The 24204-nt window shown below is 46.3% G+C and overlaps 1 protein-coding gene across 1 annotated transcript; it reads right to left on the minus strand.

The window, feature by feature from the left end:
• Positions 1 to 4295: 4295 nt before the first annotated feature.
• On the minus strand, positions 4296 to 22167 carry LOC134945676 (uncharacterized). Its single transcript, XM_063935117.1, has 4 exons — positions 21766 to 22167; positions 10839 to 10965; positions 7249 to 7316; positions 4296 to 5535 (listed from the first exon to the last, which is right to left on the minus strand). The coding sequence occupies exons 1-4, from the start codon at positions 22151 to 22153 to the stop codon at positions 5162 to 5164; spliced, it is 957 nt and encodes a 318-aa protein (XP_063791187.1). The 5' UTR covers positions 22154 to 22167; the 3' UTR covers positions 4296 to 5161.
• Positions 22168 to 24204: the final 2037 nt, after the last annotated feature.

Raw genomic sequence — 24204 nt, forward strand, 5'->3', positions numbered from 1 at the left:
CCCCGCAGGTGCCCGCCGTCCACCCGCACCCCGCATATCGCAGTCTCCGGCTGCAGCAGGTGCCGTGGTCTGTGTGGGCGCCCACTGCAGATGGCACCATTGTCAGATGCTAGAGGTCCTAATTGACCTCTAGTGTCTGTGCGGCGCTATGGGAGAGACGTCATGACGTCTCTCCCATAGATCCGAGGAGTGGGCGGCCAGAGACGGAGTGCAGCAGCGGTCGGGAAGAAGGCGCCGGGCTGTTGAGTATTTTGTGTTTTTGTTTTTTTATTTGTGTGTGTAAGCGACGCTAGTACGGGGCAAATCTACAAGGGGCACCTCTACAGGGGGCACATCCACAGGGGGCAAATCTACAGGGGGCACACCTGGTGATGCAGTGGCGTAACTAGAAATTTTTCTCCCCCAAGCCAATAAAATCTCCGGCGCCCCCCATCCCCCATAATTGGCACTAGCAAAGGGATGAAAAAGGGGCATGGCTTTGTTGCAATGGGCGTGGCTTCACATAAAAGGGTGTGGCATTGCAGGAAAAGACTACTTTATACCCCAGTTTTGCATCCTGCACGCCCAGACGTTAGCCACCACAAGAAAGAAAAATAATCCTGATTCATGCCCCTTACATTATTTGTCATTTTTCCTCCTCGTCATAATGCCCAGTGTACATTATGCCACATACTGCAATGGCCCTTAGACATTATGCCACACACAATAATGCACATGACACAATATGCACACACCATAATGCCCCCGACACATTATGTCACACACCGTAATGCCTGTGACACATTATGACAGGAATCGCAATACCCATTATACATTATGCTACACATTGCAATGCCCCTGATACATTATAGCACATACAATGTCTGTGACACATTATGACACACACCGCAATGACCCTGAGACATTATACCACAATGCCCGTGATATAGTATGCCACACACCGTAATGCCTGACACATTATGCCACACACCGCAATGTCCTTGATACATTATGCCACACACTGCAATGACCCTGAGACATTATACCACATACCACAATGCCCGTGATATAGTATGCCACACACCGTAATGCCTGTGACACATTATGACACACACCGCAATGTCCGTGATACATTATGCCACACACCGCAATGCCCATTACACATTAAGTCCTTCAGTAAGGCTTCTAATTACTTTTAAATTACCTGCTCGTTGCCAGGGGTTTCATGCACTAGGTGTCACGCTCGTTGCCAGGGGTTTCATGCTCTTGGTTCCATGCACGGTGCCAGGTCTTTTCATGCTCAGGGTGTCATGCTCGTTGCCAGGGGTTTCACGCACTGGGTGCCATGCTCATTGCCAGGGGTTTCACGCACTGGGTGTCATGCTCATTGCCAGGGGTTTCACGCACTGGGTGTCATGTTCATTGCCAGGGGTTTCATGCACTGGGTGTCATGCTCGTTGCCAGGGGTTTCATGCACTGGGTATCATGCTCGTTGCTAGGGGGTAATGCTTGTTGCTAGGGCAGTGCTCACAGTGCCACATATGCGCTCAGTGCCAGATATTTCCCCACAGTTCCAGGTACACACATGCCCCCAATGGCAAATATGCCCCCCCTCCGAAGTGCCAGATACACATATATCCCCCCAGTGTCACATATGCCCCCCCAAGTGCCAACTATGCTCCCCCTCCCCCAGAGCAACATATGCTCCCCAAGGTCAAGGTGCAGCTCACCCCCACTGCTATGAAGGAGGGACATGGAGGGCACAGCGCGCACCTCTCCTGTGTCCCTCCTGCGTCTCCGGCGTGTCTGTTAAATGAAGTGCCGGTTCATGAGCCAATCAGAGCTCACGAACCGGCAGTTCATTTAATAGATACGCTGGAGGCGCAGGAGGGACACAGGAGAGGCGCGCGCTGTACCCTCCGTGTCCCTCCTTCACAGCAGCGGCTTCGGAAGGAGGGAGACAGCAGATTGACATGCGGACGGCTCGTCTGCATGTCAATCTGCGCTAAATCAGTGGCAGCGCCCCCCTTCCCCCCCCGCAGCCCTGCGCCTCCAAGCCACCGCGAGGGCTGCGGGAGCAGTAGTTACGCCACTGTGGTGGTGTAATGTGACTGCTGGACACTACTGTGTGGTGTAATGTGACTGACGGACACTACTGTGTGGTGTAGTGTGACTGACGGACACTACTGTGAGGTGTAGTGTGACTGACGGATAATGCTGTGTGGTGTTATGTGACTTACGGACACTACTGTGTGGTGTAGTGTGACTGACGGACACTACTGTGTGGTGTAGTGTGACTGACGGATAATGCTGTGTGGTGTAATGTGACTGACGGACACTACTGTGTGGTGTAGTGTGACTGACGGACACTACTGTGAGGTGTAGTGTGACTGACGGATAATGCTGTGTGGTGTTATGTGACTGACGGACACTACTGTGTGGTGTAGTGTGACTGACGGACACTACTGTGTGGTGTAGTGTGACTGACGGATAATGCTGTGTGGTGTAATGTGACTGACGGACACTACTGTGTGGTGTAGTGTGACTGACGGATACTGCTGTGTGGTGTAATGTGACTGACGGACACTACTGTGTGGTGTAATGTGACTGACGGACACTACTGTGTGGTGTAGTGTGACTGACGGATACTGCTGTGTGGTGTAATGTGACTGACGGATACTGCTGTGTGGTGTAATGTGAATAGGTACTATTCTGTGGCCACACCCAATTCCTATAAAGCCACACCCTTATTTTTGTCGCACACTAACCCTGTGGTACCTTTCACGTGTGTGTGTGTGCGGGGGGGGGGGGGGGGGGGCAGCGCTAAAGGAAACTTTTGCCCTAGGCGCCACTACCGGCCCTGATGTGGTACAAAGTTATTTTACTTGTAAAAACTAGTGTATAAACGTAAATGTTTTCTAAATAACTTGTTCTCAATTTGCGCTAAAAGAATGTTATTAATATGTTAAACCGGTCATAATAATGTACTGTAATGATATTACTATATGCTGTAAAGGCCAATAATAGATAATAAAAAATAAAAAAAATCATGCAGACTCGCACAAAGTCCTGTACCTCCGGCAACTCGGAGGCTATTACATTCATCCCCCGGGGGTATAAGGAGGGGGTAAATTACCGGTGACTGAGGCAACCTACCAGTAAGCTGGGAGAGGCAGCGATAGGGACCTTCATTTAGCTTTTTGCTTTCCTCACCTGCAGCAATCTCTAGACCTCATTCTTCATCTGCTGGGACATCCATGCCAGCGGTGCAGCTTACCGGCCTCTTCCACAGCTGCCGGACCTTCTTCTTCCAAACTAAAGGCTCTGCTCAGTGGCATCCGAGGTCAGACACCGTGAGTGGGTGGAGCTTTAACATGGCAAACCGTCATTGGCTCACCATGGCTGTGTCTGATTGGCTGCCTTTCCATGAGTCATGATTGGCCCTGCTGCCTGTTGGCCTATTTTTCGATGCGACTTTTGCTGCAGCTGCATCCAGTGTCGGACTGGGGCATGTAGGGCCCACCGGGGGAATGCAGTGGTAGGGGCCCATGTTAGGGGTGTGGCCAGTCTGCAGAGGGGGTGTGGCCTACCACCTCATTGGTTTGACTAACCATTAGAGAGTGCAACGTCTGGGCCCCTTCATAAATATATACAGTAAATTCAGCTGCTGCATGTATGATAATGTACCAGATTAATAACAGCAATGCACTGTAGAAAATACACCATAATCCTGTATAAGGTAACATGTATAATGTATAATTCAAGTGCACAGTCTGGAACCTGATCCTTAGAGCAGGAGGTGGGCCCCCAGGCAGTGGGGCCCACCGGTGGTTTCCCCTGTACCCCTGTGGGCTAGTCCAAGCCTGGCTGCTTCTGTGTTTTTATGTGACTGAGAGGGCTGATTCACATCCTAATGAGGTCAGTGACGTGCGGTGGCTGAGGCAGGTGAGGCAGTGGCTCTCCTGTTATACTCCAGTATACGCCAGAGTTTTGACAATAAAAATGATACGAAAAATACAAAGAGAGATATTATAAATATCATCTTTGCATTATTCTAATCATTTTTATAGTCACATTTCTGGAGTATACTGGAGTGTGACAGGTGAGGCAGTGATTTACCAACACCTCCCCCCCCCCCCCCACCTACTTTTTTTTTGTAGTGTTAAAAAGGTATCACCCATCATTGGAGCCGCCGAGTGACCCGTGTAGGAGGGTGAGTTTATCTCTTCTAGTCACTGACACCAGGTGGAGACTCTATTAATTCCGTCATAATTATTTCTTCCATAGACATGTTAAGATAATCAGTCCAACAAGGCTGATATTAATTCCTTTATTGAGAAACAGTGTAGTAATGTATGTGGAAGGAGATGTGGCCAGGTCACGGTGGCGGTATGTATGTGGAAGGAGATGTGGCCAGGCCACGGTGGTGGTATGTATGTGGAAGGAGATGTGGCCAGGCCACGGTGGCGGTATGTATGTGGAAGGAGATGTTGCCAGGTCACGGTGGCGGTATGTATGTGGAAGGAGATGTGACCAGGCCATGGTGGCGGTATGTATGTGGAAGGAGATGTGGCCAGGCCATGGTGGTGGTATGTATGTGGAAGGAGATGTGGCCAGGCCACGGTGGTGGTATGTATGTGGAAGGAGATGTGGCCAGGTCACGGTGGCGGTATGTATGTGGAAGGAGATGTGGCCAGGCCACGATGGTGGTATGTATGTGGAAGGAGATGTGGCCAGGTCACGGTGGCGGTATGTATGTGGAAGGAGATGTGGCCAGGCCACGATGGTGGTATGTATGTGGAAGGAGATGTGGCCAGGCCACGATGGTGGTATGTATGTGGAAGGAGATGTGGCCAGGTCACGGTGGTGGTATGTATGTGGAAGGAGATGTGGCCAGGTCACGGTGGTGGTATGTATGTGGAAGGAGATGTGGCCAGGCCACGATGGTGGTATGTATGTGGAAGGAGATGTGGCCAGGACACATTGGCGGTATGTATATATAGAGAGAACTGGAAGTACATGAAGGGGACACCTGCCTTGTATACAACGTGGGGACATCTATTATAGGTCTACGGTACAGTAAGTGAAGGTTATGAAATTATGCCACAAAAAGATGAAAACCCGGTTTAAGTGATACAGTATTTCCCATTTCCCAGATCCTGCTCACTTCTGGCATCTCTAGCTAGAAAAACCAACTTTTAAGCCATGCCCAAAATCCCTTTCTACTATTTGCCTCTTCCTGACGCCTCTCCCACTCTCTTTTCTCTTCCTCCTGTTTCTTATCAGCCTCATGTATGTACTGGAGCAGGAATATCTTCCGCTGTACTCGCTCTTCCCGCGGGTTCCTTGTCTGTTCCATACGGAATTTTACTTGTTTTATGGCACCATTTATGAACATCAGGAAGTCTGTGGTTCTGTCCAGAGTTTTTATCTGGCTCTCCTTGGTGTAGTTCTCCACGACTATCACAGTCTCAGCCCCTATCAGCTTGAACCGCTTCTCCACCTCCAAGTAATCTCTGCTGGTTTTGTTGGTGAGGACAATGATGGGGGCAACTCCTGGAGAAGAGATAAGTGTTACAGTGACTCCATAAATATGTATGGCTTGTGCAATAAGACCCCAGCAGGGCGGTGTTCAATGTCATTGTGATTGGTTACTATGAAGAGAGAAGCTGGATGTGTGACATCATTACATATGTGTGACATCACTACATACAGAGGTGTTTACACCAATGTCTCCCTGCATCACTGTTACAGGGGAATCAGATCACTTCTCTCTGTGCTGCTCCTTCCACTACCTAAATTTACAGTAGGTACACACTATAAGATTGAGCAATATTATTTATTAGTTATATTAACAGGGCGATATTAATTAAATGTTTGTTGGTATTATTTTTTATTTATTTATAACAGAACAAACATTTATTATTTTCTTTCATGGGCACCATTTATAGAATTGTGAAAAATAAATAAAAATAGGTTTCATAAATAAAATAAATGTAACACCAATTAATAATGATATAAACCAAAACTAATACTAGAAAAAAAAAGAAATCACTGTCACTAGTTGAAAAACTCCTCTGATGTATTATACGTTGTCACTCCTCACTGCTATAAAAGTGTGAATAAACTCATATATACAGTAAGTCTGTTCATCTAAAGGGGCGATGAGTATTACGGAAATGATATACCATATGTGATAAATGTGAATGTCATTTCTGAACTATTCAATCCGGATGCTTACAATCTATCCTAGAGGAAAGGGATCTAATTCCCGATCCTTCTTGCTGGGGTCACAGTGAGCGCATTATGTGGTTATTGGAAATACTACACTATTGTATGTTTAAGTATTTTGTTGAAAATGACAACCAGCCCACACTTTAGTAAATCCCCCCTTACTTTGACTCTTTGATGTGACATACAATCAGTAGCGGATCTTGCTACGGGGAAGCAGGACTTTTGCCTGGGGCGCCGCTTTCCGGAGGGCGCCACCGCTGTGGCAAGATCTGCTACTGATGCCGCCCGGTGCTGTGTAGATGCCCAATGCTGACTGTGCGGTGCGTGATGAAGTCATGGCTCACGCATTGCATTGTGGGAGTGGGACATAAATGCTAGAGGTCATAATTGACCTCTAGTGTCTATGCGGTGCTATGGGAGAGATGTCATGATGTCTCTCCCATAGATCCAAGGAGCGGCGCCGGTGGCAGCAGATGGGGGGCAGCAGCGGTCGGGAAGCAGGAGCGGAGATGGTAAGTATTCATTTATTTTAATTAATTTTTTTAGAAACTCCGCAACTAGGGGGCACAACTCTACAGGGGGCACAGTACTGGGGGCAATACTACTGGGGGCACAACTCTACAGGGGGCACAGTACTGGGGGCAATACTACTGGGGGCACAAGTCTACAGGGGGCACAGTACTGTGGGCAATACTACTGTGGGCACAGCTACAGGGGGCATAACTGACCACGCCCCTTCTCCATGAAGCCACACCCCTATTTTTCACCCGGGGTGCCGCAAGGTCTAGATCCGGCCCTGCAGACAATATACTGTACAGTAGAAGAGGATGCATTGGAAGATTTACAATATTCATGAGTGAACTTAGTAGATACTCTCTACTTTCATTTGGAATGGACTTTCTGTCCCAAACAGAATGAGGACCAGTACTAGTAAGAGACAGTGGCCGGATCCTCCCGCTGATACCAGTCTATGTGACGTTGGGTATTTTCAATGCAATCATTATATAATTATAACAATCAAAAGCTTTCAGTTACCTGTCATTTCTATACAGTTACTGATAAATGTTTTCAGTTCTGTCCTTTCTGAAAGTCCGGACTTGACACTAGAAAATGAAGAAAATATTGGAACATAATAAATCAATTTATATCAGAAGTGGTGACAGTTTCTGCGCTCAGTCATAGGATGCGGATGGAAAACCGCATTTTACTCTACACGGGCGGATTCTCACATTAGCAATAGGAAGTAATCAATAGGAAAACTAGCCGCAGGCCCCTCCGATCAGAATCAGGAAAACAGTTGTTTGTAAATCATTTCACTTAATTAAGTGAAACTTTAATTTTTGTTTATATACATTTTTTAACATGACAAATGTGAAAACTATCGGAAATCGCTGCCCGCACAGTGCGAGACACCCAACTCCAGAATCCGTCACACATTGGGGCTCATTCCAAGTTGTTCGTTCGTTATTTTTTTTCGCTACGAAGCGATTAGTCGCAAACTGCGCATGCGCAATGTTCACAGTGCGCCTGTGTCAAGTAAATTAGCACAAAAGTTTGGTAATTTACTCACGGCGTAACAAAGTTTTTTCATCGTTCTGCTGATCGTAGTGTGATTGACAGGAAGTGGGTGTTTGTGGCGGAAACTGGCCGTTTTCTGTGAGTGTGCGGAAAAACGCAGGCGTGTCAGGGAAAAACGTGGGAGTGTCTGGAGAAACGGGGGAGTGGCTGGGCGAACGCTGGGCGTGTGTGTGACGTCAAACCAGGAACGAAACTGACTGAACTGATCGCAGTGTAGGAGTAAGTCTCGAGCTACTCAGAAACTGCTAAGAAATTTCTATTCACAATTCTGCTAATCTTTCGTTCTCAGTTCTGCTATGCTAAGATACACTCCCAGAGGGCGGCGGCTTAGCGTGTGCAATGCTGCTAAAAGCAGCTAGCGAGCGATCAACTCGGAATGAGGGCCATAGACTCCAGACTTTCCTGTTACTCAGCATTTCCGCAATGTCCCTGTAGTATCTCCTGCTCCCTGTATTGCATGAAAAGCTTATTTCTACTTCATTGTTTCTGTATTATGTTAATTGGGGATCAGTATGAAATACCTACAATCAAAATCCCGACGATCAAAATGCCGACAACAATTGACCAATGGTCAAAATACCAACAAGGTCAAAATACCGACATTTAAAATGTCGACAGTCAAAATACTGATGGGTCAAAAAGTCGACACACAGTTTTAATTTTAACATAGGTCGACATGAACACCGTATTAGTGTACTGCGTCCCCTCGCATAGCTCGCTGCACTCGTCATGATTCGGGCACACTATTATATCCCCCCTCCAGGTCCACTGGGATGGTACAGTATGAACAAGTCGGTTTCGATGAAAAAATAATAAAAAACTCATGTCCACTTTTTGACATGTTGGCATTTTAAATGTTGGTATTTTGACCGTCGGTCATTGGTTTTCACCGTTGGGATTTTGATTGTAGGTAAATTGACTGCATCTCGTTCATTTGGGGTAATTCAGACCTGATCGCTCGCTAGCGGTTTTTGCACCGCTGTGATCAGGTCAGAACTGGACATGCGTTATCACCGCAATGCGCAGGTGCGTCGCACAGGCACAAAGCGGTTTGTTGCTCTGCAATATGTTTGTGCGAAGAATCCATTCACACAGGTGATCGCAAAGTGATTGACAGGAAGAAGGCGTTTGTGGCAACTGACCGTTTTCTGGGAGTAGCTGGGAAAACGCAGGCGTGTCTAAGCGTTTGCAGGGCGGGTGTCTGACGTCAATTCTGGTCCCGGACAGGCAGAAGTGATCGCAGCGGCTGAGTAAGTTCTGGGCAACTCACAGACTGCACAAAATCTTTTTGTACCGCTCAGCTGCACACGCGATCGCACACTTGCAAAGCGAAAATACACTCCCCTATAGGCGGCGACTATGCGAACGCAGGACTGCAAAAAAAAAAACAGCTAGCGAGCGATCAGGTCTGAATTACCACCATTGTACCTATTAAGCGCCTTGACTCCTATTGGAGAAAGCACGCTATGTAAATACAATTATTATTATTATTATTATTATTATTTACAACCTCAGACAATTTTCCTAACATGGTCCTCAGCAGATGTTACAATGTACAAGTGCCTTGAAATCTGATAAAGAAATCTTGTGATTTGAGGTCCCACCGATGACCATTGTAATGGACCTTTATTATCAATGTCACATCTGTATACAGCAATTTCTATGGAATTTTGTTTACAACCTAATGCAGGCTATGTAATAGTTTATGAGTTTAAGGAACTGGGATGTTTTCTGGGAGCACGCCACTGAATCTAAAGTGAGAATTAGTAATAAGGTAAAACCAGCCATACAACTAATTGTCACTTTATATTTAGGAACATTCATGCCAAAAAGCATTGCTTCCTTAAACTCCAAACCTATTATATAACCTCTAATAAGCCCAAATACAAAAAAAAATCCTCTCAGTTTCTGGGCATCCTTCATGTGGCGGGTCTGTCCCGGCTCTGGTCCGTGGGTGATGTCATCTGTTCTGTGGGTCAGCTGACTGCTGTGGCCAATGGCTGAGCTCCAGATCGTCATGTGACTCACATTGCCAATGGCTCACAGGCAGCAGGTATAAAATCTCTATCTGCACAGGAAGTTGGAGCCTGAACAACGTTGCTTCCTGCTATGGTTCCCAGTTCTGTCCTGTCAGCGGCTCAAGAACAACCACTTTCTATTTGTGCTGCCAGCAGACCGTCCCAGTCCCATCCAGGCCTACATTAAACTAGGTCCAAGCCTGATCAGTCCATCCTGGTTCCAGCTGGTCTATCATTACCCCAGGTCCAAGCCTAGTCAGTCCGTCCTGGTTCCAGCTGGTCTAGCATTGCTCTAGGTCCAAGCCTGCTCAGTCCATCCTGGTTCCAGCTGGTCTAGCATTACTCCAGGTCCAAGCCTAGTCAGTCCGTCCTGGTTCCAGCTGGTCTAGCATTGCTCTAGGTCCATGCCTGGTTAAGATTATTCTGGTGCCAACTGGTCCAGTAATATTCTGGGTCCTGTCTGATCAAGTTAAAACCAGTGTCAGCCAGCCCACTAAAATTCCAAGCTAGTCTGGCCACAGACTCTCCGTTACCAGACATACTAACTCATTACAGGCTTAGTCCAGTTTATATTAAGACCAACCAGTCTCTACTGTCAGCTAAGCTCGCTGATGCAATAATCACCATTGTCTATGCGGAAGACCTACAGTCGTTCACCACAGTTCCTCAACTCCTACTGTATAAGGAGAAACTCTGAGAACAACCTATCCTAGAAAACATAGAATGTGACGGCACATAAGAACCACTCGGCCCATCTAGTCTGCCCATGTATATATACACACACACTTACAGACTAGGGTTAATTTTTGTTGGGAGCCAATTCATCTACCAGTATATTTTTGGATTGTGGAAGGGAACCAGAGCACCCAGAGGAAACCCACGTAAGTACAGAGAGAATATACAAACTCCACACAGTTAGGGACATGGAGGGAATCAAACCCATTGCGGTGAGGGAATAGTGGTAATGGTATTACACCATTCGTGCTGCCCTATTGACCCTGTTATGTCAACAGGTAACAAGTCACTTACCTATAAACCAAAACAGGAACAATGAAGTCTGTGTAATTTGGGTCCATTTCAGATCGCTCCACACTTGTCATCATATCAGTGTAATTATCTTTCCAAACCACCTTCTCACCTACAGGGAGGAAGTTTCCTGGCGAAAAAAATGAGGTGGAATTTACCTGTAAGAACAAAACCTACCTGATTATATTCATTTCCCCAGTTATGGCAAAGAAACAGCTGGTTATTGCAGTGGTGCAGAAGGGTAGGGGGGTGTACCCCGAAACACCCAGGTACCCAGATCACCCCTCTCCCTTATCTCTACACTTGCAACTGGAAAACCTTACCCTTTGGGATACAAGATGTGGGTCTATGGGGAGCGGCTGTGGTATATAAAACATGATTCTATGAGAATTGCATCATTTTGGCCCCACCCCATCTTCATAATAATGTGAATCACGGTAGTATGCTGTAAGAGCGCTGGGCATTATCAGAGAGAGAGAGAGAGAGTGAGTATGTGTTATTGCCAGAGCTGTAACTAGACTTTTTGGTGCCCTGTGGCAGAGAGGGCACCCCCCATTTTTCCAATAGGGACATAAGGCGCATGCCTCGCAGGGAAGGGTCATAACATGACAAGACTGATCCCAGATCATACCATATATTGAGCTGTTTGATCCTGCATAAAACACTACATAGATCTGCTCAGCCGCAATGCTGATCATTTTTCACAAAGTACAAGGTAAGCTTCAAATAGTTAGAAATCTCTAGGTTAGAATTATCTATCTTTCTATGCAAGGGCAGATAGCTCAATGAATAGATTGTCTGACTGCAATGCCACAGGCAATGGGTTTGAATCCCAGGTAGGTCAGCATCTTAAAATGTTATAAAGGACAAAGAAATCTCAAGTTGAGTTAATGAATGTTGTAGGTATTAGTGACAGAAGGGGTCAGGGTAGGAAGCAGGGGTGGTCAGGAGATGATGGGCTTCAAAAAGGGGGGAAGCTGCAAGTGAAGTAATTAAAACAGATAATTGACAAGTCCCGCCAACAGCGCCCCCTACTCTGCAGCGCTATGTGTGGTGCCCCCTCCGCACACACCTAGTTCCAGCCCTGCTTATTGCCCAAAAATGGGTCTTTTCTCATCCAAAAAACAGGGATACAATTGTATAGCCCAGTGGTTCTCAAACTTGTTTTAAGTTACGGCACTCTAGAGAATCAGATCTTTTTTCACGGCACCCCTATGCCAAAAGTTTCTTATTGAGAAATTTAGACAAAATTTTCAATTAAGTAAATTGTATTTATATGACATTCTGAGGTTCACCTGTGTGGTGAGGGACAGGATTTGCTGGAGTTTGTCCACATATTTTGTGATTCAGAGCCACAAACTCTGGTATTGCATACTACATTGACCAAAAATAATTCGATTTGGTCCTGGACCACCAACCAGGGTGCCACGGCACACAGTTTGAGGACTACTGGTAAAGCCTGATAACGACCATCGGGCTAAAATCACGATATAAGCCTGTTTTCTTTTTAAGATGAAAATTTAGTGACACCTATAGGATTCCCCCCTCCCACCCCCCCATACAGTGCAACAGGCGACCTGAGGGGTAGATATTGCTGTTTGCACTGAATTCCATCACTGTGGCCCCATCTCCTGCTGTTACATCTCACTTGTAATTCTAAAATGCTGGGGGCTACATTTCTGTCTGGAACATACATATTGGTCCTATGTTCCCGACCTTTGTCATGTATTCTGTGTGGCGCGTGCAGCGGCAAACACAGGATTAGTAGATGAGGGATTCCAGCTGCTTGATGTTATAGTGCACGTGGCCAGTCCAGGAAGAGGGTATAATTAGCATGAAGCAGCTGTAACATGCATCATACAAAGTGCCTTTATACAATATTCTAGCTATATAAGGGACCGGTATGTACTACCACCGCACGGGATGCAGAATGTCAGTATAGTGACATCGGCACCCCATGCAGAATACCGGCAGGGAGGCGAACGCAACAAAGCCCCTTGCGGGCTCGGTGGCGAGCTTTGCTCACTGCAGGTTCTATTCTCCCTCTATTGGTGTTGTGACACCCATAGAGGGGGAATCACCTACCTCGTCGGTATTCGGCGGTATAGTCCCCACGTTGGGATCCCGGCGTTGGTATTGCGACAGACGGAATCCTATTTAAGCACAACAGCGGTATCCTTTGTCGGAACTTTCTTGGAAACATTCAATACCAGGTAATGTAGCCACGTGTGTCTCCCTGGTTACCATGACGACTTTTGTTACAATTAGAGGCTGTGATTTACTATGTGTCAGTTTATTCTGGATACGGATAACAAGTCTCATTGGCTCGTAAATATCTGTGTCTAGAAATACTGGAGAAATGATAATAATTTTCTTTTAGCAGCTATATCTGTATTTGTGCTGTGATTTTCTAATAATTATCTGTGTCTTTCCTGGACACAGATCAAAGGTTACTATCAGGGACTAATTGCAACGACAACTGGCAGATTTAATTACCTCATAAATAAAATTGAGTACCATTTCCAACTAATATCTTCTGGAAGGGTGTGAGAATATAAGGAGGGGAAACAGGATAGACATTATATGTCATTGTAACGGTTTGCTTTTATTTATCTTATGCAATTTGTTATTTGTGTAACACCGGACGTGTGTATTGGTATACAGTACCTTCAGGGCTGGCTCCGGGGTTTTGAGCGCCCCGGGCAGGCGATGGGGGCGTGGCTTCATACAGGGGGCGTTGTCACTTACGCCCCCTGTACAGTAGTAGCGCCGATGAAAGATGTGCGGTGCGCGATGACGTCATCGCGCACCGCACAGCAAAGGTCCTCTCCACGAAGGGGAACTAGACGCTTCGTGTCTAGTTCCCTTCGTGGAGAGGACCTTTGCTGTGCAGTGCGCGATGACGTCATCGCGCACTGCACAGTAAACGTCCTCTGGACGAAGGGAAACTAGACGCTACGCGTCTAGTTACCTTCGCGGCGGGGGACAGCGGCGGCGGGCAGCGGGGGGCGCACGGCACATCAGCAGCGGATCTTGCCGTGGTGCGGCGCCCTCCGGAAGGCGGCGCCCCGGGCAAAAGTCCTGCTTGCCCGTGGCAAGATCCGCTCCTGAGTACGTTACATAAATATATGTTTTTATTATAAAACTAATTGGTTCTGTGTATGTATTATAAAAAAACATTTTCTCTGAAAACAGCAGCGCTGCATCCAGTATATATTTGGTCTTTTTTTGTTTTAGAATTAGAGTTTACAGTTAAATCTCTTGTAGCTGAAGCTGTTATAGAGATAAAAATAAACAGCGCCCAAGTGTGTGTATGTGTGTGTGTATGTGTGTATATATATATATATATATATATATATATATATAGCAGGTATGGACCAGCACTCCTCCTGATGGCTGAACGTGACCCTGGTGCCTCCTGATAGCAATTGTGCAGTATCCCAATAGAAGACAGCGGCACTCAAGGTTTTACAAAAATGAAAAACTGTATTCAAAAATTCAAAAGTGAATAAACAAGCCGACGTTTCGGGGCTTACCCGCCCCTTTGTCAAGGTGTATAACAATCAAAACGTGAAACAACATACCTTATATGAAGAAGAAGCCCGCCAGTGCTCGTGCGTGGGTCGGAGTCGCGGCTTCCCGCTGTACTTCCAGTCCCTTTGTGATGACATCACTCCGGCTGCGTCTGGTGGTTACCGTGGCAACCCTGACGCTTCTCTGTATGCCGGACAGATCTGTCAATTGTGAACAAAGTGTAATCTCACCAATTAAAGAACCCACCACCCCACTACTTACATCCAGCGCCCATCTCATTATATAGTATTTCCAACATTGTGACTGTCTGATAGTTGAACAAGTGGTATGCTAAATGTAGATCGTGGTCTATAGGCAATGTGTTTGTTGTACTAGAGATTATCGGGCAGTGGTCCCCTGTTACGTCAGTTGTGTTTACTTAATCCAAAATTATATGCTGTGCATCTAATGAGTATTGTGTCAAAAAAATGTGCCGTGACGTAAATATGATGCCCGCTTATGTCAATTAGGAGCAGGCCGGCAGGTCCTACATGGGATATTGCTGTTAGATGTAGGTGACTACTGTGCGTGTGACTAATTGCAGGGCCGAAACTAGGGGGGGGGCTAGGGGGGCAGGCGACCTGGGCGCCGGATTGGAGGGGGCGCCGAGACCCCCTAACACCCGCCACGGCACTTTTACACTATGAAACCCCCTTCTCCCGAGTGCCCAGCTCGGGGGGCGGGGTTTCGCGGAATGACGCGATTGCGTCGTGACGTCACGGCGCAAACGCGTCATTCCACGAAACCCCGCCGGAGGAGGGAGAAGGGAGCCGAGCAGACGAGGAGGGAGAGGCGGCTGAAGAGCGGCGAGAACCGCTTCAAATGTAAGTCAGCCCCTCTCCCTTCCTCTCTCTCTCTCTCTCCCTCCTTCCACCACCTGCCACAATGTGTAAAATGGGGACCTGTGCCTGCCCTATGCCTGCCGCAATGTGTAAAATGGGGGCCTGTGCCTGCCGCAATGTGTAAAATGGGGACCTGTGCCTGCCGCAATGTGTAAAATGGGGACCTGTGCCTGCCGCAATGTGTAAAATGGGGACCTGTGCCTGCCGCAATGTGTAAAATGGGGACCTGTGCCTGCCGCAATGTGTAAAATGGGGACCTGTGCCTGCCGCAATGTGTAAAATGGGGACCTGTGCCTGCCGCAATGTGTAAAATGGGGTCACCTGTCTGCCGCAATGTGTAAAATGGGGACCTGTGCCTGCCGCAATGTGTAAAATGGGGTCACCTGTCTGCCGCAATGTGTAAAATGGGGACCTGTGCCTGCCGCAATGTGTAAAATGGGGACCTGTGCCTGCCGCAATGTGTAAAATGGGGTCACCTGCCTGCCGCAATGTGTAAAATGGGGTCACCTGCCTGCCGCAATGTGTAAAATGGGGAATGGGGACACTTGCCTGTCGTACTGTGTAAAATGGGGACACTTTTTCCTGGATATGAAATTTATGTTAGAAAAGGCAATTTTTCAGGTAAAAAAGTTCTGAAAGAGATATATATATATATATATTGTTTTTTATTTATTTATTTATTTTAAATTGTTTTTTTAAATTATTTTTATTTATTTATTGTAAAATAATTTTATTTTTATTTTTTTGCTGGGGGGGGGGGGGGGGAGGGTGTCAAATGACTACCTTGCCCCGGGTGACAAAAATCCTAGTTTCGGCCCTGCTAAATGAAAAGTAATCTTTGTGTCTTCTCAAATATGTGACGTGCAACTCTAATCGTGTGTCTCTGCTAGCAACTGCTCGCTGGTGTGGGTGACCTATTAAGTGGACGATTGTCGCCCCATGTGGTCCGTGCATGATCTACATGAGACTGTAGTACTGAGGAGCCAATGTATGGATCATATATCGTGGCAAGTCTATAATAGTGTTGCAAACCAGGTGTGTTCCTGTAGTGCACAGTAGTTAATGAAATAATGAGAGGTGCGCTGACGAGGGAAACAGGTAACACTAAGTCACCATATAAGGTTGCCTACATCATGTATCCCATGGTATTAACCCAATAGGTACATGGTTGGGGCAACCTGCTGCAATATATTGTCAAATCCTGTTGGGGTTTATGAGACAAATCAGGTTTAAACATTGGTGGTCCGTCCCATCTTCATTCATCTCCAGGTTTGGGGTCAAGGTGCAAGTTATGCTACATGGAAAGTGTTTTTTTAAAATTTTGTAATACTATAAGAAGACATTTCATGAAAATTTCTCATTAAGTCCTCCCGGGCTGACCGTGCCCAACTCGTGGATCCACTTGGATTCTATTTGTAACAGCTTACGGTCGCGGTCACCCCCCCTGGGGTTTCTAGGAACATGATCGATGATTTGATGCTTTAAGTCAGTGAGAGAGTGTCCTGCTGTTGCATAGTGGCGTGCCACCGGTTGGTCTGAGGCTTTGCCCGTTAGAGCTTGCTTAATCGCTGTCCTGTGGAGGGCCATTCTCTCCCGCATTGTTCTTATTGATTTCCCCACATAGATCAAGCCGCAGGGACATGTGAGAAGGTATACTATGTGAGTTGTTGTGCATGACAGCACATACCTGATGTTGTATCTTCTTTCACTGTGGGGATGTTTGAATGAAGTCCCCACTATCATGCTGCTGCATGTTGTGCATCAAAGGCACTTGTAGCACCCTGGTGCTTTGGTCAGAAATGAAGTCCCCTTCTTTTTCACCTCATCTTGGAACCCTGTAACATCGGTGTGTACAATAGTGTCCTTGATATTCCTACCCCTGGAGAAACACATCATAGGTCTCATGTTTCTCATTAAAGGAAGTGCCTTATCTGTTGCAATGATTGGCCACAGTGCCCTAGTGGCTCTTTGGATAACTGGGCTGGCCGTATTGAAGGTGTTGACGAATGGGATCACTGCTTCGGTGGATTTAGGGGTAGGTTTCAACAGATTGTCCCTAGGGATCAGCAGTACTTCTGCCTTCTGTTGTTGTAATTTGTGTGGGTCATATCCCCTCTGTTCGAACTTCCTCACCATCACATTCAATTCTTGGTCCAGTGAAGAGCGGTCGCTGATTATTCTGGAAGCCCTGATCATTTGGGATCTTGGAAGACCATCCTTGAGAGGCTTGGGATGGTGACTGTTAGCACGTAATAATACGTTTTTGTCTGTCGGTTTGGTATACAGACTCGTAGACAACCTCCCTTCTGATAAGGTCACTTTGACATCCAGGTAGTTGAGGGTGTCACCACTGATTTGATGTGTATACTTGATGGTTGATTGTCGGTTGTTGGTGTTCGACATTAAACATTCAAAGGCTTCACGTCCCCCAGTCCACAGGAGGAACAGGTCGTCAATGTATCTGGTGAACATCAGAATGTGTTGTGCCACTTCCTGGTTGTCAAAGAAGACTGCCTGTTCCTCCTGGAACATGAAGATATTTGCGAATGACGGGGAGACGTTGCTCCCCATCGCGCACCCCGTTTTTTGGCGGTAGTATTTGCCGTTGAAAAGGAAGAAGTTCTTCTCCAGGGTCATAGTTAGGAGCTCCATAAAGAGATCTGGGACACCAGTGGGGACTCCAAAAGAAAAAGGAAGAAGAGGTGGATGCCCACCCTTTGGAGCAGGCAATGCACGCGAATTAAGAGGGCGCACTGCCAAAAAGAGTCGTTAGTGTATAACCTCTCCTCAAGATCCTTCTCAGAGATCGAACTTAAAGTCTTAGAGAAGGGCCTCTCTTTCGTCCCCACAAACCCTTTTAATGATCTTAAGTGGCAAATAGAACTACATCGCTTCTCACGCAAGTTGAGATTACAGGAATTCTTTCAAAAATCCAAACTGGAGGGGGACCTTGAAACCAACAATCACTCCCCACATGAGAAATTTTGCAACACCAGACACAAGTCTACCTTTGATCCACCCTCTACTAATGCGTCAATACAGTCCTTTACCAGATTAATGAACGACTCAGTACTCAAATATACGGCCGCCTCTGACAATGTACATCAAAACCTGTCAAGGGCAGAACGGGCGGCCCTCAAACAACTTGGATCATACCGAGATGTAGTGTTCCGCCCTGCGGACAAGGGGGGTGGCCTTGTAGTACTGAACCTCATGGACTACATTAAGGAAATTGACAGCCAATTAGCAGCCACGGACACCTATGAGGAATTAACACAGGACCCGTCGGCCGGATACCAAAGGGAACTGTTTCAACTTCTTGATCATGCCAAAGCTAAAGGCCAAATTACCACCAAATTATGTGAAGCTCTCAAGCAGGACCACCCTTTGGTCCTGATCTTGTTCTCGGTACCCAAGATACACAAAAATGCAAGTGCACCACCGGGCAGGCCGATAATAGCGGCCAGAGATTCCATCTTTCAGCCAATTTCCATCTTTTTAGATGGCATCCTGCAACCTCTCATCTTGAAACATCACAACTTCATCAAAGATACAACCAGCTTCCTAGAGCGGATCAATGAAGTGGGGTCAGTGCCGCCATACACACTGTTGTGTGTTATTGATGTAAATAGTCTATACACGAGCATCCCCCACGAGGCCGGCTTACGGGCCATGAGAGACTTTCTAATTGTGGAAAAAATGGAAGCCATTAACTTAGATCTCTTTATGGAGCTCCTAACTATGACCCTGGAGAAGAACTTCTTCCTTTTCAACGGCAAATACTACCGCCAAAAACGGGGTGCGCGATGGGGAGCAACGTCTCCCCGTCATTCGCAAATATCTTCATGTTCCAGGAGGAACAGGCAGTCTTCTTTGACAACCAGGAAGTGGCACAACACATTCTGATGTTCACCAGATACATTGACGACCTGTTCCTCCTGTGGACTGGGGGACGTGAAGCCTTTGAATGTTTAATGTCGAACACCAACAACCGACAATCAACCATCAAGTATACACATCAAATCAGTGGTGACACCCTCAACTACCTGGATGTCAAAGTGACCTTATCAGAAGGGAGGTTGTCTACGAGTCTGTATACCAAACCGACAGACAAAAACGTATTATTACGTGCTAACAGTCACCATCCCAAGCCTCTCAAGGATGGTCTTCCAAGATCCCAAATGATCAGGGCTTCCAGAATAATCAGCGACCGCTCTTCACTGGACCAAGAATTGAATGTGATGGTGAGGAAGTTCGAACAGAGGGGATATGACCCACACAAATTACAACAACGGAAGGCAGAAGTACTGCTGATCCCTAGGGACAATCTGTTGAAACCTACCCCTAAATCCACCGAAGCAGTGATCCCATTCGTCAACACCTTCAATACGGCCAGCCCAGTTATCCAAAGAGCCACTAGGGTACTGTGGCCAATCATTGCAACAGATAAGGCACTTCCTTTAATGAGAAACATGAGACCTATGATGTGTTTCTCCAGGGGTAGGAATATCAAGGACACTATTGTACACACCGATGTTACAGGGTTCCAAGATGAGGTGAAAAAGAAGGGGACTTCATTTCTGACCAAAGCACCAGGGTGCTACAAGTGCCTTGGATGCACAACATGCAGCAGCATGACAGTGGGGACTTCATTCAAACATCCCCACAGTGAAAGAAGATACAACATCAGGTATGTGCTGTCATGCACAACAACTCACATAGTATACCTTCTCACATGTCCCTGCGGCTTGATCTATGTGGGGAAATCAATAAGAACAATGCGGGAGAGAATGGCCCTCCACAGGACAGCGATTAAGCAAGCTCTAACGGGCAAAGCCTCAGACCAACCGGTGGCACGCCACTATGCAACAGCAGGACACTCTCTCACTGACTTAAAGCATCAAATCATCGATCATGTTCCTAGAAACCCCAGGGGGGGTGACCGCGACCGTAAGCTGTTACAAATAGAATCCAAGTGGATCCACGAGTTGGGCACGGTCAGCCCGGGAGGACTTAATGAGAAATTTTCATGGAATGTCTTCTTATAGTATTACAAAATTTAAAAAAAACACTTTCCATGTAGCATAACTTGCACCTTGACCCCAAACCTGGAGATGAATGAAGATGGGACGGACCACCAATGTTTAAACCTGATTTGTCTCATAAACCCCAACAGGATTTGACAATATATTGCAGCAGGTTGCCCCAACCATGTACCTATTGGGTTAATACCATGGGATACATGATGTAGGCAACCTTATATAGTGACTTAGTGTTACCTGTTTCCCTCGTCAGCGCACCTCTCATTATTTCATTAACTACTGTCCACTACAGGAACACACCTGGTTTGCAACACTATTACAGACTTGCCACGATATATGATCCATACAGTGGCTCCTCAGTACTACAGTCTCATGTAGATCATGCACGGACCACATGGGGCGACAATCGTCCACTTAATAGGTCACCCACACTAGCGAGCAGTTGCTAGCAGAGACACACGATTAGAGTTGCACGTCACATATTTGAGAAGACACAAAGATTACATTTCATTTAGTCACACGCACAGTAGTCACCTACATCTAACAGCAATATCCTATGTAGGACCTGCCGGCCTGCTCCTAATTGACATAAGCGGGCATCATATTTACGTCACGGCACATTTTTTGGACACAATACTCATTAGATGCACAGCATATAATTTTGGATTAAGTAAACACAACTGACGCAACAGGGGACCACTGCCCGATAATCTCTAGTACAACAAACACATTGCCTATAGACCACGATCTACATTTAGCATACCACTTGTTCAACTATCAGACAGTCACAATGTTGGAAATACTATATAATGAGATGGGCGCTGGATGTAAGTAGTGTGGTGGTGGGTTCTTTAATTGGTGAGATTACACTTTGTTCACAATTGACAGATCTGTCCGGCATACAGAGAAGCGTCAGGGTTGCCACGGTAACCACCAGACGCAGCCGGAGTGATGTCATCACAAAGGGACCGGAAGTACAGCGGGAAGCCGCGACTCCGACCCACGCACGAGCACTGGCGGGCTTCTTCTTCATATAAGGTATGTTCTTTCACGTTTTGATTGTTATACACCTTGACAAAGGGGCGGGTAAGCCCCGAAACGTCGGCTTGTTTATTCACTTTTGAATACAGTTTTTCATTTTTGTAAAACCTTGAGTGCCGCTGTCTTCTATTGGGATACTATATATATATATATATATATATATATATATATATTCTTGTTTTACTTCAAATTTACAACATACTTTAAAAGTCCTCAAGTATTGTCCCTTTTACCTGTATATGTATAATGATGCAATCCACCCCAGCCCACCTAGTGGTCACCTGTATCTCCCCTCTGAGAGGTGGTGGTGGTGGTGGGATGGGGGGGGGGGGGGTTGCAGGCTATGGTGCGCTATGCTGGAGTTTGCCTAGGGTGCAGAGAGACCTTGCACTGGCCCTGAATATGGGCATTATAGTCACAACTCTCACTTACCCAGTTGGGCATAAACTTCAGCTCTCTGGAAGCCGTCCATTTTACTGTACCCTCTATTGTCCACCATGGTGATGTTACCAGTGAGCTCATATGCTTTTCTTATCATAGTTGTTCCTTTATGTTTATCGCCAGCCTCAGCACGCTCGATAAATCCACCAGCATCTTCCAGGGCGTATATACAAGAGTTGATCAGAGAGGATTTCCCGTGACCTGTATAACCGAATAGCTGCAGGAGAACCCGGTTATACCCCTGATTCCCCCGAGCGCAGTCACCGAGGCTGAAGGTCCGGATGTTGTCTCTCAGCTGTCTATGATCCATGTCTCCTAGCTCTCTCTCCGTCTGTCTTATAATATATATCCTGTGCTCAGAACTATTTATATTATGCATCAGGCTACGCAGTAACTGCCTCTAGATTCTTTCACTTTCATTTTAGAAATTGTACAATTCCAAAGTGCAGCCCTAGAGTCAGTTTAACCACTTAACTACAAAATGTTTCCCTTTAAAACCGTTCACAACATTTTTATTTTGTTTTTTAAGTATTTAAATATTATATTATGCACATCTGCAGAACAGATCTCCTCTTCAAAAACTGGGGAATACAGATGGGCGGTGTGGTCACATGTGATCAGACCATGAGAGTTAAGTGGTTAATAACACTATGGTAAATACTACTACTACTAATAATAATAACTCATTGTCTAGCTAATTCTTTATTTTGCACCTTCCTTCCACCTCTATACCTCCCCCCTAGTCTCCTACATCTCCTACTCTCTCCCCTCCTCTGTTTCCCGTCCAACCCTCTGCGTCCCTTCCGCTCCTCTCTTCCTGTCACCCCACTCTCAGTGACTTCTGCCCCACCATAGTCCTACTACCCCACCACTCAGCCCAGCTCCCTCCCTCATCTTCCTGTCACCTCACCTTTCCTCCATCTGCATCACACTGCATTTCCTCCCTGCCCTCCTTCTGCAGTTTCCCCTCCTAGCTCAGAAGCCCGCACTAACACTATGCCCGCTTTATTCCTTCAATCCAAATCAATCTCACCTCAACCTAACAGCAACCCTGATTATCTCATTCACATCTCTCCACTAAACTCACCCCCCCTACCCTGTGCCCTATGGAATGCCAGATCTGCTTGTAACATACTGGCCTCCACCCATGACCTATTCATCTCCAACTCCCTGCATCTGCTGGCCATTACAGAAACCTGGATCCCTCTGTCACCACTTCTCCTGCTGCTCTCTCTCTGCTGGGGGCCTCACATTCTCACATACACCCCAACCCGAGGTCGCCTAGGCAGTTGTGTTGGGATCCTTTTACCCTCTAGCTACTCCTACCAACTCATCCCCTCAGAACCATCCCATCCAATCTCTACATTTGAGGTCCATGCTATAAGCCTCTTCCTACCAGTCCATCTACGAGTAGCTGTCATTTACCACCCCCCTCGCATGCCCTCCAAATTCATCGACAACTTTGCTTCTTGGCTTCCTCACTTCCTCTCTTCTGATATTCCCTCCATTATCTTATACCCACACAATCCCCTGTCTCTAAACTCCTTAACCTCACCTCTTCACTTGGTCTCTCCCACTGGACCTCCTCCCCCTCCCATGTAAATGGGAGCTCACTGGATCTGGTCTTCACTCACCGCTGTGATATTTCTGATTTTTCCAACTCCCCATTTCCCCTCTCTGACCACCACTTGCTCTCCTTTAACCTATCTATCTCGACTACCCCATCTCTACCTCCTAAGGCTACCATCACTAAACGCAACATTGGGGCTATCAACACCACTTCCCTGTCCTCCCTGCTCGACTCACTTCTCTCTCCAATACTGTCTCTCTCAAGCCCTGAACAAGACACATCCCTATACAATAATATAAACAGATAATTATTGCGCTCGGTGGAATTTACTTTTTATATAGATTTATAGTATTAGCAGGTTCATTCTGTGTACAGAATTCTTAATTGTGGCTGTGGGTCCTCAAAGGATGAATGAGTACCAGGAGGCCCATACTTAGTAATAAAACATGTATTAAAATAGCCAATTTATACACATAAATCAAACAAAGCAATAGTTAAAATATTTGGGAGAAAAGAGATACACGATATCTTATTGTTCTTCTCACAAGCATATGTGCAGATTATGAATGTATCGATATGTTGCTAATATGCTTTTATGATACAAGAGCCAATCCTTTCCACAAACTCCAAAGGGACTTAAAATTTCCTCCAAACAAATATGAGCAACAGTTGCAGTTTATGTTATTGTATAACGATGCTTTGATGTTAGTATAGCGGCCACAGTAATTACATGTATAATGTAGCCAAATGTTATAGGTGTGAGGTAAACGGCACCTGGAGCAGGGGATGTATATATGTCACTGCAATACCGACGTCCCGGCTTGTGCACTTTTCAAGCACTGTTTGATGATAAGTATAAT

Source organism: Pseudophryne corroboree, chromosome 7, assembly GCF_028390025.1.
Source record: "Pseudophryne corroboree isolate aPseCor3 chromosome 7, aPseCor3.hap2, whole genome shotgun sequence".
NCBI classification, from domain to species: domain Eukaryota; kingdom Metazoa; phylum Chordata; class Amphibia; order Anura; family Myobatrachidae; genus Pseudophryne; species Pseudophryne corroboree.